We start from the raw sequence: 13,475 nt of genomic DNA on the forward strand, positions 1-13,475 counted from the left end.
CCTTGGCTTTTCTTCGAAATTTTTAACTGTTTTCAAATTTTTTTTTTCGGATCATAAATGATGTCGTAATTGGACACTGCCGCGCAGGAATATTCGTCTATAGCATAACTAAATTGATATTTGGGTAGTTCTACCAGTTGAGGTGAATAACGCCAGCCCAAAGACACGCAGAGCTACTACAACGTTTATAGCAGCAAAGTGGTGAGCGCACCAGACCCGCCGACCTCTGAACTCCCTTCTCACGGCGCCTCGTTCAACCACAGCCTGTCCCCCACCCCCTCCCTCCCACCCTCAGAGCTTTCAATTTGTAGATCTCTGCTGCTCTCAATAATAGCCCTGAGCAAACTTAGCATCGAGTGGCAATCCTTAAGTGTAACTACTTACTGCTCAGTTTTAGCCTTATTCTTTTAGTCTCTGACTTTCGTACACACTGAGCCGGCTCTGTTTGTGTTTATTTAGACTCTAGGCCCTCGTCGGCGCTTGCAACATATGGCTGACTTCCGTCAGGCGCATGTGTGAGAAGATATAAGCGCGGTCAAACTTATATGCTCCCTCTGATGAGCCATGTACGGCAGATGTGCTGCCTTTTCACCTTAACTTGGACATATACACTTGTTTTCATTTTAGGTATGTTCATTGTTGTTTATAAATTATCTGACCTTATATGCTGATGAACTACTTGAAGCTTTATCATAACTCGTACTGTTTGGACATATTGTTTCATTTTTTAACTCTTCGTAACAACTGAAGATGAGGATGAGACCCGGAAACCGGTTGTGTAAGACATAATAAATGCAAATGTTGTACGCTGTAGCAGAGGTTTCACTATTGAACGGGATTAGTCATTGTTGCTGCCAGAAGTCGCAGTTCCGGCAACTAAATTTCGCACCCTCCATGCAATATGCATGTGCGATTAGAGACAAACCTTTCACAGATCAGAACAGAACAGACAAGCATCTGAACGTGATCAGGAGCTGATTAACTCATTCTTGAATACTTTACTGTACTGGAATTCCAAAAATATTGCTCGGCCCCTCCCGTCGGAGGTTCGCGTCCTGCCTCGGGCATAGGTGTGTGTGTTGTTCTTCGCATAAGTTAGTTTAAGTAGTGTGTAAGTCTAGGGACCGATGACCTCAGCAGTTTGGTGCCTTAGGAATTCACATACATCAGAACTTTTTTTTTCAGTAATACTATACTGGGGCAACCAGAATCTGTGTCGAGGTCCGCCCATCCATAAACTCTGAACTTGCACTCAGAACCAGTGTTGTGTTACCTATAGCTGTCACATGACTTCACACACTGCCTGTGTTGGTTCAGTTTGGTGCTACTTTATCTGGCGCCTGAGAAGATGTTGGCTCCTAGCTGTGAATGTTAAGACGTTCTCACAGCTGTCTTTTTCATCTTCCAGCACTGACTGAGTCTTTGAAATCTTGTAAATGTAACAAAACTTCATCGAAAATTTATATACATTAATATTCTGTTACACGTTTGCTTCTTAAACTACAAAAATTTAATTTGACAACATACTGCATTACCTCTACACATTTTGAACAAAAATCTGGAAACGCATAGAGAAATGCGTGCTTCAACATAAAAATCCTGCAGGTAGCACAGTTTTACTTGACCACGGATGGCACCTATGCAATGTCATCAATGCTTCGCAAGTGCCAGTAGTGGACAGAACAATGTTCTTTGTAGTTGTGAGTGCATTACATTAGATCAAATTGCATCAAATTGTTGGTGCCTGTATGGTGGGTTCTTCAGTAACCAAGGTAATCGAAGTATTTAGTGCTTCAAGAGGCACCGTATCAAAGATTCCCATCACATACAATGATGGCGGAAAAAAATCATCTTCTAAGTCACAACGTGGACGAAAGTGTGGATTGAGTGATCGTGGCAGACGCTCACTGAAGAGGAATACGATCAAAAATAACAGGACAACAGCTTCAAAAGTCACCCCAGAACTGGAAGTCACAGACACGAACCCTGTAAACAGCAAAATAACACGAAGGGAGATCAATACGCAAACAGGGCGAGCTGAAATTCCAGGACTGCTCATCAGTGTTGCTAATGCCTGTGACAGGAGTATGTGGTATCGAAGCCTTGAAACCTGGACTATGGAGCAACAGAAGAATGGCATTTGGTCGCATGAGTCTTGATTAACTCTGAGCATAACTTTTGGTCGAGTTTACATCCCAAGAGGGGAACATGACATGTGATGATTTGGGCAGAAATATCGTGGTATTCCAAGGAGGCCAAGGTCAATCTGCTAAGTCGATTACTGTCAAGGATTATGTGACCATTTGGCTGAACATGATCATGCCATGATACAATGTTTGTTCCCCAAAGATAATGCTGTGTTCCAAGATGAGAGGGCCCCTGTTCACACAGCTCGAATCGCAAAAAACTAGTTTTGTGAGCACGAGAATGAGCTGTCGCATCTCCCCTGACCGTTACAGATACCAACTCTCAATATTATGTAGCCCTTGTTGTCTGCTTTGGTGAGAAGAAAGATACGAGGTACCTTCAAAAACCATACAGGAGCTGTATTTACCCATTCCGAGACGACTGGAATCTGTTTTGAAAGCCAACCAGTTTAGTCATGTGTTTTTGGTGTCCACCCCAAGTGTATGATAAATTAGACAGTGCTGCAAGCGTTGTTGTAAAACTTCAGCCACATAGACTGACAGGTGAATAATTATTGAAATTTATGACGTTCAAACAATCTTAATCAGTTAAAATCTAAGGCCAAGTTTTGATTCAAATTAGTTATTAGCACTTTTGCTGCCTTTGTTCTTAAACAGAGAGATGAGAGCTGTACTAAATTTATTCGTAATTTTTTAGATCATAGGTCTGTATCAATAGTTTCCGCTGACGGGAGCGTCTCCAGACACGTCTTTGTCATGGAGTCTCGTTGACTGGAGTAGAACTGTCTTCAGTGATCAGTTCCGCTTCGAACTGAGCCACGATGATCAGCATATACGTGTCTGGAGATGCCACGAACAACGGTGGGATACCACCCTGACTATCTCCCGCCATACCGGTCGACAAACAGCCATGATGGTCTGGGTTGCCATATCATTTCACGGCAGTACCCCTATAGTTGTCATTCGAAGCTCCCTTACAGCGGTACGTCGACGGTATTCTGCGACCCGCTTTGTTGCCCTTCTTGGCAAACCATCATGGGCTTACATTTGAGCAAGATAATATCCGCCCGCACAAGCCGACAATTTCTACTGCTTATCTTCGTGCTTACCAAATCCTACCGTGACCAGCAAGGTCACCTGATCTCTCCTCAAACGAGAAAGTTTGGTGCATTATGGCCTCCTAACTAGCTTTGGATTTTGACAATCCTACGGGTCAATTGGAAATAATTTGGCACGATATCCCTCAGGAGGACATTCAACAATTATAAATCAACGCCAAGCTGAATAACTGCTTACATAAGGGCCAGAGGTGGACCAAAAGTGTTACTGAATTGCTCAATTTGTGAAGCTCTTTGTCTCGAATAAATCATCCAATTTTTCTTAAATTGTAATCGTTTGTTTGCTTATGTTTGTACATGTACATCACATCTACCGATTTCTGTGTTATTCGGATAATTCTTTCGTTGTGAGTCGTTTTTCTCTTATGTGTAACAAATCGAAACTCTTACTGTGTTAAGCGTACTGCCTGGTCAAAGTTGTACAGTAAAGTCTCCACTTTTTTTATTTACATTTTTTCAGTCCACTTGATTTTCAGCATTCTTCCGGTTTTCTTACCGTAGCCCATGACTCAATTCCACACAATCTTGCATCATTTTGTGTATCAAACGCTTTTCTATGTTCACAAATACTACGAAAAATCTTGCTTTGATTGTCAAACCCAACTTCAGGACGGCCTCTCTGGTGCCTTTACGTTTCCTATAGTGAAACATTTCAGCCAACAGATCTTCAGTTTTCTTTCGCATTCTTCTGGCAGCTTGGAAATATGAGCTGTCAAACTGACTGTCCCATTGTTCTTACATTTATCTGCTCTTGCCGTCTTCGGGAATGTCGGGATAATATTGTTCTAAGAGACCGATGACTTGTTTCCAGTGTCATAGATTCTGCACACCAACTTGAATAATCGTTTAGTTACCTCTTTCCCCAATGATTTTAGAAATGCCGAATAAATGTTATTTTTTTGAGTATTGAGGGAGAAAGAGATAAATGTTACAGCAAGTATGCTAATTTGTTTTTACACGAAACTGCTACACATTCTTCTAGTTATATTATGACTTCCATAAACTCCAGTTTAAACACTGCATGGATACAGTGCTCTTGTCTGACATTGAATCCACGGGATGGATTGCCCCTAATACAAAAAAAAGAAAACAAACCCCCTTTTAATGCACATCTATCTTTGTAACTATCGCTATCAGGCGTCCCTCCTCACGTAGAAGATCATACATTATTTTGTCCAGTTCATGTAGGTCAGACAAAGAATAACACAACAACGTGCAATGCTAATGTGCACACTCAGTAAATGATATGAGCACATTATAATTTATTAAAAAGTTCATGATAATTCTCCTAAGCTGTTGCATTTTCTGCTGCGAGGGCGTCGTAATACTAGTGGTACATTAATGTTGCAAGTTTTTTAGTCTATGAAAAAAAGTGATTTTCTGGGCATAATACCACTCACACGAAAGGAATAGATCATTTAAACCAGCCTCTGAAGTCGAGCCACAAATTGAAGTTGGGTACCTCTGCCGCCTATCTACTGGAGCCAGGTAGGGAAGTTCCCATGATGGAAGCAGGTAATTATGTTGCACGTTAGGTGTCGTCTACCGCATTTCCAAGTCGAAAACACCGATCTTCCAGGATAAGGACACTCATTATAGTAAAGGTGGCATCTTTGTTATTGTCTGTTTTTTCACTCTCCTTTCCGCGCGTTGTAAGGCTTCGCTTTAAATCTATGGTCTTGGTCGGACGTAGTGAAATCAGGATTAGGCGGATATCAGTTGAGTCTAAGCGTCCTCTGCGCAGAAACCCCATACTCGTTCTGTAATTAGGCTTAATGGCCTTGTATGCACAGGAAGTTTAATCATCTTGTGCACTGTGTTCATAAGATGAACGTAGTTTTCTGCCAGTATAACAGAAGCTAACACTTGACGACTCCGACTTGCGGCCTGACGAACTGGACAACTTGCATTAAGTGATTTTGCTTCTGCCGCAAAGAAAATGGACTTTTTTGCACTATACTGCCCCTAACACAAAAAAGAAAACAAGTCACCATTTAATGCACACCTATCTTTGTAACCAATCGCTTTCAGGCGTCCCTCTTCACATAGAAGATCATATATTACTTTCTCCATTCCTTGTAGGTCAAACAAAGATTAACACAATAATCTGTTGAGAGTATTACGTAAGCTAGTAAGTTAGTTAGTTAGCTAATTAAAGTTTCCGTATATCAGTTGCACAATCTATTATTATGTAAAACTACTTCGTTTACAGGCGGTTTATGCACGATTTCTTTGTATGTGTAATTACACGTTGGTCATTTGCACATTACTAAATATCACAGAGGCTTAAACGTAACAAAAATCAATTATTTTTATTTGTCCCTAAAGGGTACTTATATTACAAGTAAAACAAAAATTTAATAACAAAGGAAACATATTTACAACATGTACAACTCATGATATCAACGTTTAATTAAATTTTCGTCTACAGGATAGGATAAGTTCTTCAGAAGAAATGATCTCAGATTACTTTTAAAATTTGCCTTAAACCTGTCAGATATGTTATGATGAAATGTTTTCGTGGTTGGATACTGAACTCCTTTCTCAACCACTGAGAGCTTTATTGTTATCCCATAAATTTGCGTAATAAAGCATTAACGAGTACAGATATGCAAAATGTATTAAGATATTTATTTGTTTTCAAAACCAGCAATTAAGCAAAGAGCAAAAGTTGTTAAATTTGAGAAGTTCACTAACATGTTTCTCCCATTTCAAATTTTTACCAAAATGGACTATCGAAAATCCAGAGGAGAAAAAGCTGGAAGCATTTAAAGTGTGTAAATATACTAGAGAAAGTTTGAAATAACTAAGTGCTAAAAGGTACAGTTGAACAAATATGTCTACGAGGGAAACTCGTCACTAGAAGAAGGATCAGTTTAGTGACACCACTGCTGTAGCAGCCATCAACAGCTAATTTGACACTGGAAGGGGAAAAACGTTAGGAGCAGACAACCACTAGAATGTGTAAAATATTTAGAGAATTTTGGATGTAGCACTTACAGCGACATTGAAAGCTTAGAATAAGGTATGGAAGGATTGATGGCAGCGCCAAAACAATCGAAAAACTGACACCTAAAAAAAAAAATTGTTCGTCCGACAATCTGTAGCATTCTACACTTTACACTAACACACGTTCACCTTCTACATTTGTTGTTGACCTTCTGTTTGTTATGCAGAAGTGAATATAATTCGTTTTATCGAATGTAATGGAAAATCCATTTGCAGAGAAGCACCCATCGATTCTCCTAAAAACATTATTTACATTTCTTTCTGTTGCTGCCTCTCTCTAACAGATTAATAATAACACTTGCAACGGCATTTCAGGTATGTTAACTAAAGGTTTTTCACGTATACAAGGAGTATGACTGGACCGAAAATTGATCCATCTGGAACTCCAACTGTGAGTACTCGACCTTCGCTACAACTTCGACAGTTCAACTGTCTAATTATTCAGCACCACTTTTTGCTTCACTTTTGTTAAATACAATTCAAGCTCGCTGTATATAACACTAGAATTTCATTAAATGTAAGTTTTCTAGAAGAGTGAAACGATCAAATGTTTTGGCGAGGTCACAAAAAATACCAATTGGTGATCTTTAGTGATCCGAGAAGTAAAATACGTGTATTACAGCGTCGATATTTCAGCTCGAGAAGAGCGTGAATTTATAGAAACAAACAAATGACATCTGTCAGGATGTCCATACTCACGGAAGGAGAGGTGTGTGAACATGTGGTAGTGCGCGCTGGCGGCGCCCGCCTCGACGCCGAGCAGCGTCACGCTGTGCGGGTTGCCGCCGAACATGGGGCCGTTACGCAGCACCCAGCGCAGCGCCATCGACTGGTCCTTGAGGCCCACGTTGCCAGGCAGCGACATATCCCCAGCCGCCAGGAAGCCTGCAAACAGTCGACGGCAAACTCACCGTTGCAGCCTGAGCGAAAGGCGAGAAACCTGTGGCGGAAACGGGATGGGACGAAATTAAGCAGCAAAATTACCGACAGAGAATTCCAGTCCGAAGTAGACAATTAACAAACTGAAAATGAAGTGAGTGATCGAAACAAACTGCAGATCGAAACGAACTGGAGACTAAGTGTTTTGATCCAATTCTTCTTTCAGTCTTCTGACAAGTTCGATGCAGCCCTCAATAAATTAATCTCCTGTGCGAACCTCTTAATCTCAGAGTGGCACTTGAACCCTATGTTCTCAGTTATTTGTTGGATGTAGTCCAAGTTCCGTCTTCCCCCCCGTTTCTTACCTTCTCTACAGCTCCAATACCATGAAAGGTAAACCCTGATGTCATAATCCATGTCCTACCATCCTGTCCCTTCCTCTTGTTAGTGTTTCCCACGCCTTCCTTTCTTCGCCGATTCCGCAGAGAATCTCTGCATTCTTTATCACTCCACCTAACTCTCAACACCTTCCATTTCACCACATCTCAAACGCTTTCATTCCCTTCCTACAGTCTGCGACTCATTGACATCAATGCTTTGCTCCAAACGTACATTCTAAGAAATTTCTTCTTCAAATTAAATACCAGCCAGGAACGCCCACTTCGCAATCGCTTGTCTACTCTTTTATGTCCCCCTTACTTCGTCTGTCACGTGTCTCTTTCTTCCAAGGTCGCAGAATTTCGTAATTTAGTTTACATCATGGGCATCAAATGTGACATTAAGTTTATCATTAATCCCATTTCTTCTGCTCCACATTCCCTTCCTCTTTTTTCGGTTTACTCTCAATCCATGGTGTGTGCTCACTCCATTCATGAGGGCTTGCAATTTTTCCTCACTTTCATTAGAGATAGCAATTCCATCGGCGAATCTTATCATTAATATGCTTCTCATTTAATTTTAACCCCACTCTTCAACTTTCGTTTACTTCCTTAGTACTTGCCGCACGAGGTAGCCGTGCGGTCTTGGGCGCCTTGCCACGGTTCGGGCGGCTCCGCCCGTCGGAGGTTCGAGGCCTCCCTTGGGCATGGGTGTTAGTGGTGTCCTTAGCGTAAGTTAGTTTAAGTTAGATTAAGTAGTGTGTAAACCTAGGGATCGATCACCTCAGCAGTTTGGTCCCATAGAACTTACCACAAATTTGCAAATTTTCCGTAGTACTTTTTCGATGTATAAGTCGAACAGTAGGGGCGAAAGGATGCGTTAAGGGCAAAAGACTTCGTGCCTGTCCTACACAATTTCCAATGGGAGCATTTCGTTCTTGGTCTCCCATTCTAATTGTTTCTTCTTCGTTCTTACACATACTGTGTATTACCCAAATTTCCCCGTAGTTACCCACTATTTTTCTGACTTTCCAACTTCTTGCACCAGCTCTTTTTCCAAGCTGACAAATTCCATGAACGTCAAATCTTGCATCCATCATCAGGGCAGCGTCGAAACTGTTTCTCTGGTATATCATCCTTTCCTACGCCCAAACAGTTCGCAAATTTTCTTTTCGATTTTTTGTGAATTATTATTGCCAGCAGCTTGATGCTTGAGCTGTTAAGCTGATTGTGCTATAGTCCACGCACTTGTCTGCCATTGTCAACTTCGGTATTTTGTGGATGATATTTTTCCGAAAGTCTGAGCGTATGCCTCCAGTCTTCTATACATATACACCAACTAGAATAGTTTCGTTCCACTTCCCCCAATTATTTTAGATATTCTGAATGACTTTTGTTTATCGCTTGTGCCTTATTAGATACCTGGTAAAAATGGTTCAAATGGCTCTGAGTACTATGGGACTTAACTGCTGAGGTCATCAGTCCCCTAGAACTTAGAACTACTTAAACCTAACTAACCTAAGGACATCACACACCTCCATGCCCGAGGCAGGATTCGAACCTGCGACCGTAGCGGTTGCGCGGTTCCAGACTGTAGCGCCTAGATACCTGGTATTCCAAAGCTCCGTTCAGCACTGAGTCTCGTTCTGCATCCCCATGCATGCATATCCAGAGGAATATTGCATCATAATTCGGAATAACACAGGAACTGCTATATCGTGCGGGAATATACACAATGGATGTACGAGTACAGGTTGTAGACACGTGGTTGACGACACGCAGAAGTTTGAGGCTAGCCGTGAGTCGTGCTGGCATAGACTAATGATAAGGCGACCGCTGGCGATAAGGGGAAATCCGGGTTCGAGTCCCAGTCCCGCACAAATTTTCATTGTCGTCATTCCATTCTACAGGTGATGGTTGAACGTACTCGCAATTGCGAATACATTTAATGTATTTCATAACGGCTGTAGTCGTCACAGTGCTTGTTCTTTTCGACAGGCATGCATGTCCAAAGGAACCCTGCATCATAATTCGGAATGATATAGGCACTGCAACATCGTATGATGAACCCCGGCTGAAATGTTCCCTTGTTTCCGGGCCTTTTCCAACTAGAAATCTTCCTCTTCTAATTTTTGAACAGCGTATTCGCGGTGACCATCTGAAATTTGTTGCAGCGCTCAATTAGTCTTTCTCCTATCTCATTCCTGCTGCCAAACCCATATTTTTCGTTAACCGTTCCTTCTATTTCTTCCCCACTACCGCGTTCCAGTCCCCCATGACTTTTAGATTACTACCGCACTGAATTACCCGTTCACTGTCCTCGTATACTTTCTCTCGCTCTGCATCTTCTGCTTGTGACATCGGCATGAAGACCTGAACTATTGTTTTTGGCGTTGGTTTGCCAATGATACTGATGAGCTCTGTGCACAGTAACTCTCATAACGAAGTAACTTTCACAATAAATCAAATAATCCTACACCCCTCATACCATTTTCTGACGCTGTTGATATTACCCTTCTCTTCACTGTCCCCCACTATGTCTAGGCTGTGCCTTTGCATTTCCCCTTTCAGATTTTCTAGCCTCCCTGTCACTTTCAGACATCTCCGACTCGTAGAAGGTTACCCTTTCTTTAGCTTTCTAATCTATTTTTCTCCGCCCCCCCCCCCCCCCCCCTCCGGATATCTGAATGGGCGAGTAATCAGGAATCTTTTGCCAGCGTGTAAATCGTCATGATACTATTTCAGTTACAGGTCACACCACGTGTCCTGTGGATACACGTCATATGTCTTTAATGCTGTGGTTTCCATTGCCTTCTGCCTCATGATGTCGTTGATCACTGCTGATTCTGCCGCCTTTTAGCAGCAGTTTCCTGAAACTCTGCACACTCCTAGGCCCTCTTTCAAAAAGTCGTTGACAGAACGAGGGTGACTCCTTATACTGGAAGTCTTCCACCGCCGTTGCTGATGGTTTTTGTTAGAAATTTAAGCAGTGGATGGGATCGAACACAGAACGCAAGGCGTTTTGACTCCTAGTCAAAGATATCACCACGGATACAATGATTATCACCGTGTTCTTTTGTTTTTATATTTTATACGATACATGCCTGTATCCAGCGGAATTTATCAGAGTAATATGTTATTTTTTAAATATCTTTGATGAGCTTTAAAAATATTTAAAACAATTTTTAAATTTCAGCATTTGTAAAAATGTGGGACATTCTACAAAGAAATTACTGGATAGGAGAAATACATGAATGGATGCATAAAGAAACAACAAAGCGATTTCAATCCCTCTATAATACCTCGACCTCTCACTAATGTTGTCTTCACTGTTGTTGAATACAACGGGGACCATGATGCAGTATGTGACTTTAGTTATCATATTATTCTTTTTTATCATTGAATTTGTAGTTGTTTCGCAGATCTTGTAGAATATATAAAGAATTTTTTGTCTTCTCTTTTTATCCTTAACTGTCTAAAGACGATCACTGGCTGGTCGAAACGACGACAGTACCATTTGAGTTGTAAGTATGCTGCTTATGTTTTCTTATTGGCAACACTACGTAGCGCACTGTATGAAAATCACTGGCTGTGCTGTGCGCAGTCTGTGGCTAGTTTGCATTGTTGTCTGCCATTGTAGTGTTGGGCAGCGGCAGCTGGATGTTAACAGCGCGGATGTGGGGAGAGAGATGGCGGAGTTTTGAAATTTTTAAGACTGGATATCATGAACTGCTATGTATATTATGATTTTTCAACACTATTAAAGTAAATACATTGTTTGTTCTCTATTAAAATCTTTCATTTGCTAACTATGCCTATCAGTAGTTAGTGCCTTCCGTAGTTTGAATCTTTTATTTAGCTGGCAGTAGTGGCGCTCGCTGTATTACAGTAGTTCCAGTAACGAATATTTTTGTGAGGTAAGTGATTTGTGAAAGGTATAGGTTAATGTTAGTCAGGGCCATTCTTTCTTAGGGATTTTTTGAAAGTCAGTTGCGTTGCGCTAAAAATATTGTGTGTCAGTTTAAGCACAGTCGTGTCTAATTGTTCTAAAGGGGACGTTTCATATGTCGACCCTTAGCCGAGGATACCTCACTGGAATCTTCTGATTTTTTTCTTGTAGTTTGTGTAATTAGTGTAGCTATTGTTTATTGCTAGCGCGTAATTGTAGAGAGAATCTCCTTTGTAGTTGCAGTCTTTCATTGTTGTACAGTAAAACAGTTGTGGCATGCATGTAGGTTTGCACCAAGTATTTCGCAGCTGCGCTTGCAATTAACTAGATATTATTTTCAGTGCTATGTTAATGTGTTCTCTTATTTTTGCTCTTCAAATTGTGTTTTTCTGTGTTATCGTGTGAAATATTGTGACAATAATGGCGTGTGAAAAACGTAACACTAGGCTCCAAAGTAAACTGAGAAATAATAGTGACGACGAGCGTAGCTTATCAGCACCGCTGTGTAGTGAATTAACAGACATTCGAAGTAGTAATTTGGTAATTGTGCATAGGGAAATGGAGCGGGCGGCAAATAATGGTGTAGACAGTGAAACAGGTAGTGAACAGGGTCGCATTATCGATCGATCGGTCGGCAACAGCTCGCCTCAGGAATCCGAAATGACAGAACACAATATTGCAAATACTGTAGACTTAGGATTTGGTTCCTCACCGTTTTCTCAAATGAGTCAAGACACATTTTCTGCTTGTCAAAATGTGAATGTTGCCGGTGAAAATGCACTGCCAAAAAGCGTAGACAAACAGATTCCAGACACTAATACATTATTATTGCAATTAATGCAACAAATGGAACAAAATCAGAGACAAACACAGCAAAAGCTTCAAAAGTTAGACACAATGCAACAAAATCAGAGACAAACACAGCAAAAGCTTCAAAAGTTAGACACAATGGAAGAAAATCTTCAAAAGTTAGACACAATGGAACAACACCAGAGACAAACACAGCAACAGTTACACGCAATGGAACAAAAGCTTTAAAAGTTAGACTCAGTGGAACATAAGCTTGAACAAACACGTGAAGATTTAACTACTGAGTTACATAACATTGAATCGAAATGTCAAAAAGTCTGTAATGATGTAAAAACACAAATTTGTGAGCATTTTCAACCTATTTTTTCGCGGCATGAAAATGCATTACAGAATCACGAAGCAGCCATAAAAGAACTGCAAACTATTGTTCATGAAAATCATGAGACCTTGCAAGCTAAAATTGACTCAGTTGCATCTACCGATTCGGTTACGCAACTTGCAAAAACTCAGGAAAACTTAAAGGACACAGTAGATACTCTGAAAATTGGTTCAGAAAGACACATGGAGGAAATTAGTTCATTATCAGAGAAAGTAGTTGAACTTTCGGATCAGCTAAATAATTTATCTACGAAGGTAGATGATAATCTGAATGACACAAAACCGGTAGTCTTTAATGACACAGAAGAGTGCGAACAAATTAGGAAATTCAAACAAAATCAGAATCAAATAAATACGCAACACCAAAGAGAAATCCGGGAAGTACAAGATCAGCTGACACAGGTAATACAAGAATTACGTATTTCAGAGGACACTCGCGCCCCAATACGGGAAGAGGGATATAGAAATATGGAAAAACCACAAATTAATAACACAGGGCATTTCAGAAATTATGAAAGAAATTGGCAAGGTGCACCGAATTTTGAAATGGAACCGCCGACACGACGTAACAATGACCGACATGCGACTCGCCGACATGATGATTTTGACTATAAGCTGTTCATTACTACACGTAAATTCAAAACGTTTAAGAATTCTGGCAACGACATTCATCCACAAGCGTGGCTCCATCAATTCTCTCATTGTTTTCCTCCCAACTGGTCATTAGAGCGCAGATTAGAATTTATGTGTGGCTATTTAGAGAATGAACCAGCTGTAAGAATGCGATCGGTCATTCACGATTGCCACA

The 13,475-nt window shown here is 40.9% G+C and overlaps 1 protein-coding gene across 1 annotated transcript in view; it reads right to left on the minus strand.

The window, feature by feature from the left end:
• Positions 1–13,475, minus strand: part of LOC126482011 (venom carboxylesterase-6-like) — a 149,029-nt gene that overhangs the window by 89,585 nt on the left and 45,969 nt on the right. Inside the window, exon 4 of the mRNA XM_050105979.1 lies at positions 6,974–7,159. Within this exon, the coding sequence (XP_049961936.1) occupies positions 6,974–7,159 (186 nt within the window). The remainder of the gene's footprint in view (positions 1–6,973; positions 7,160–13,475) is intronic.

This window comes from Schistocerca serialis, chromosome 5 (assembly GCF_023864345.2).
Source record: "Schistocerca serialis cubense isolate TAMUIC-IGC-003099 chromosome 5, iqSchSeri2.2, whole genome shotgun sequence".
Classification (NCBI taxonomy): domain Eukaryota; kingdom Metazoa; phylum Arthropoda; class Insecta; order Orthoptera; family Acrididae; genus Schistocerca; species Schistocerca serialis.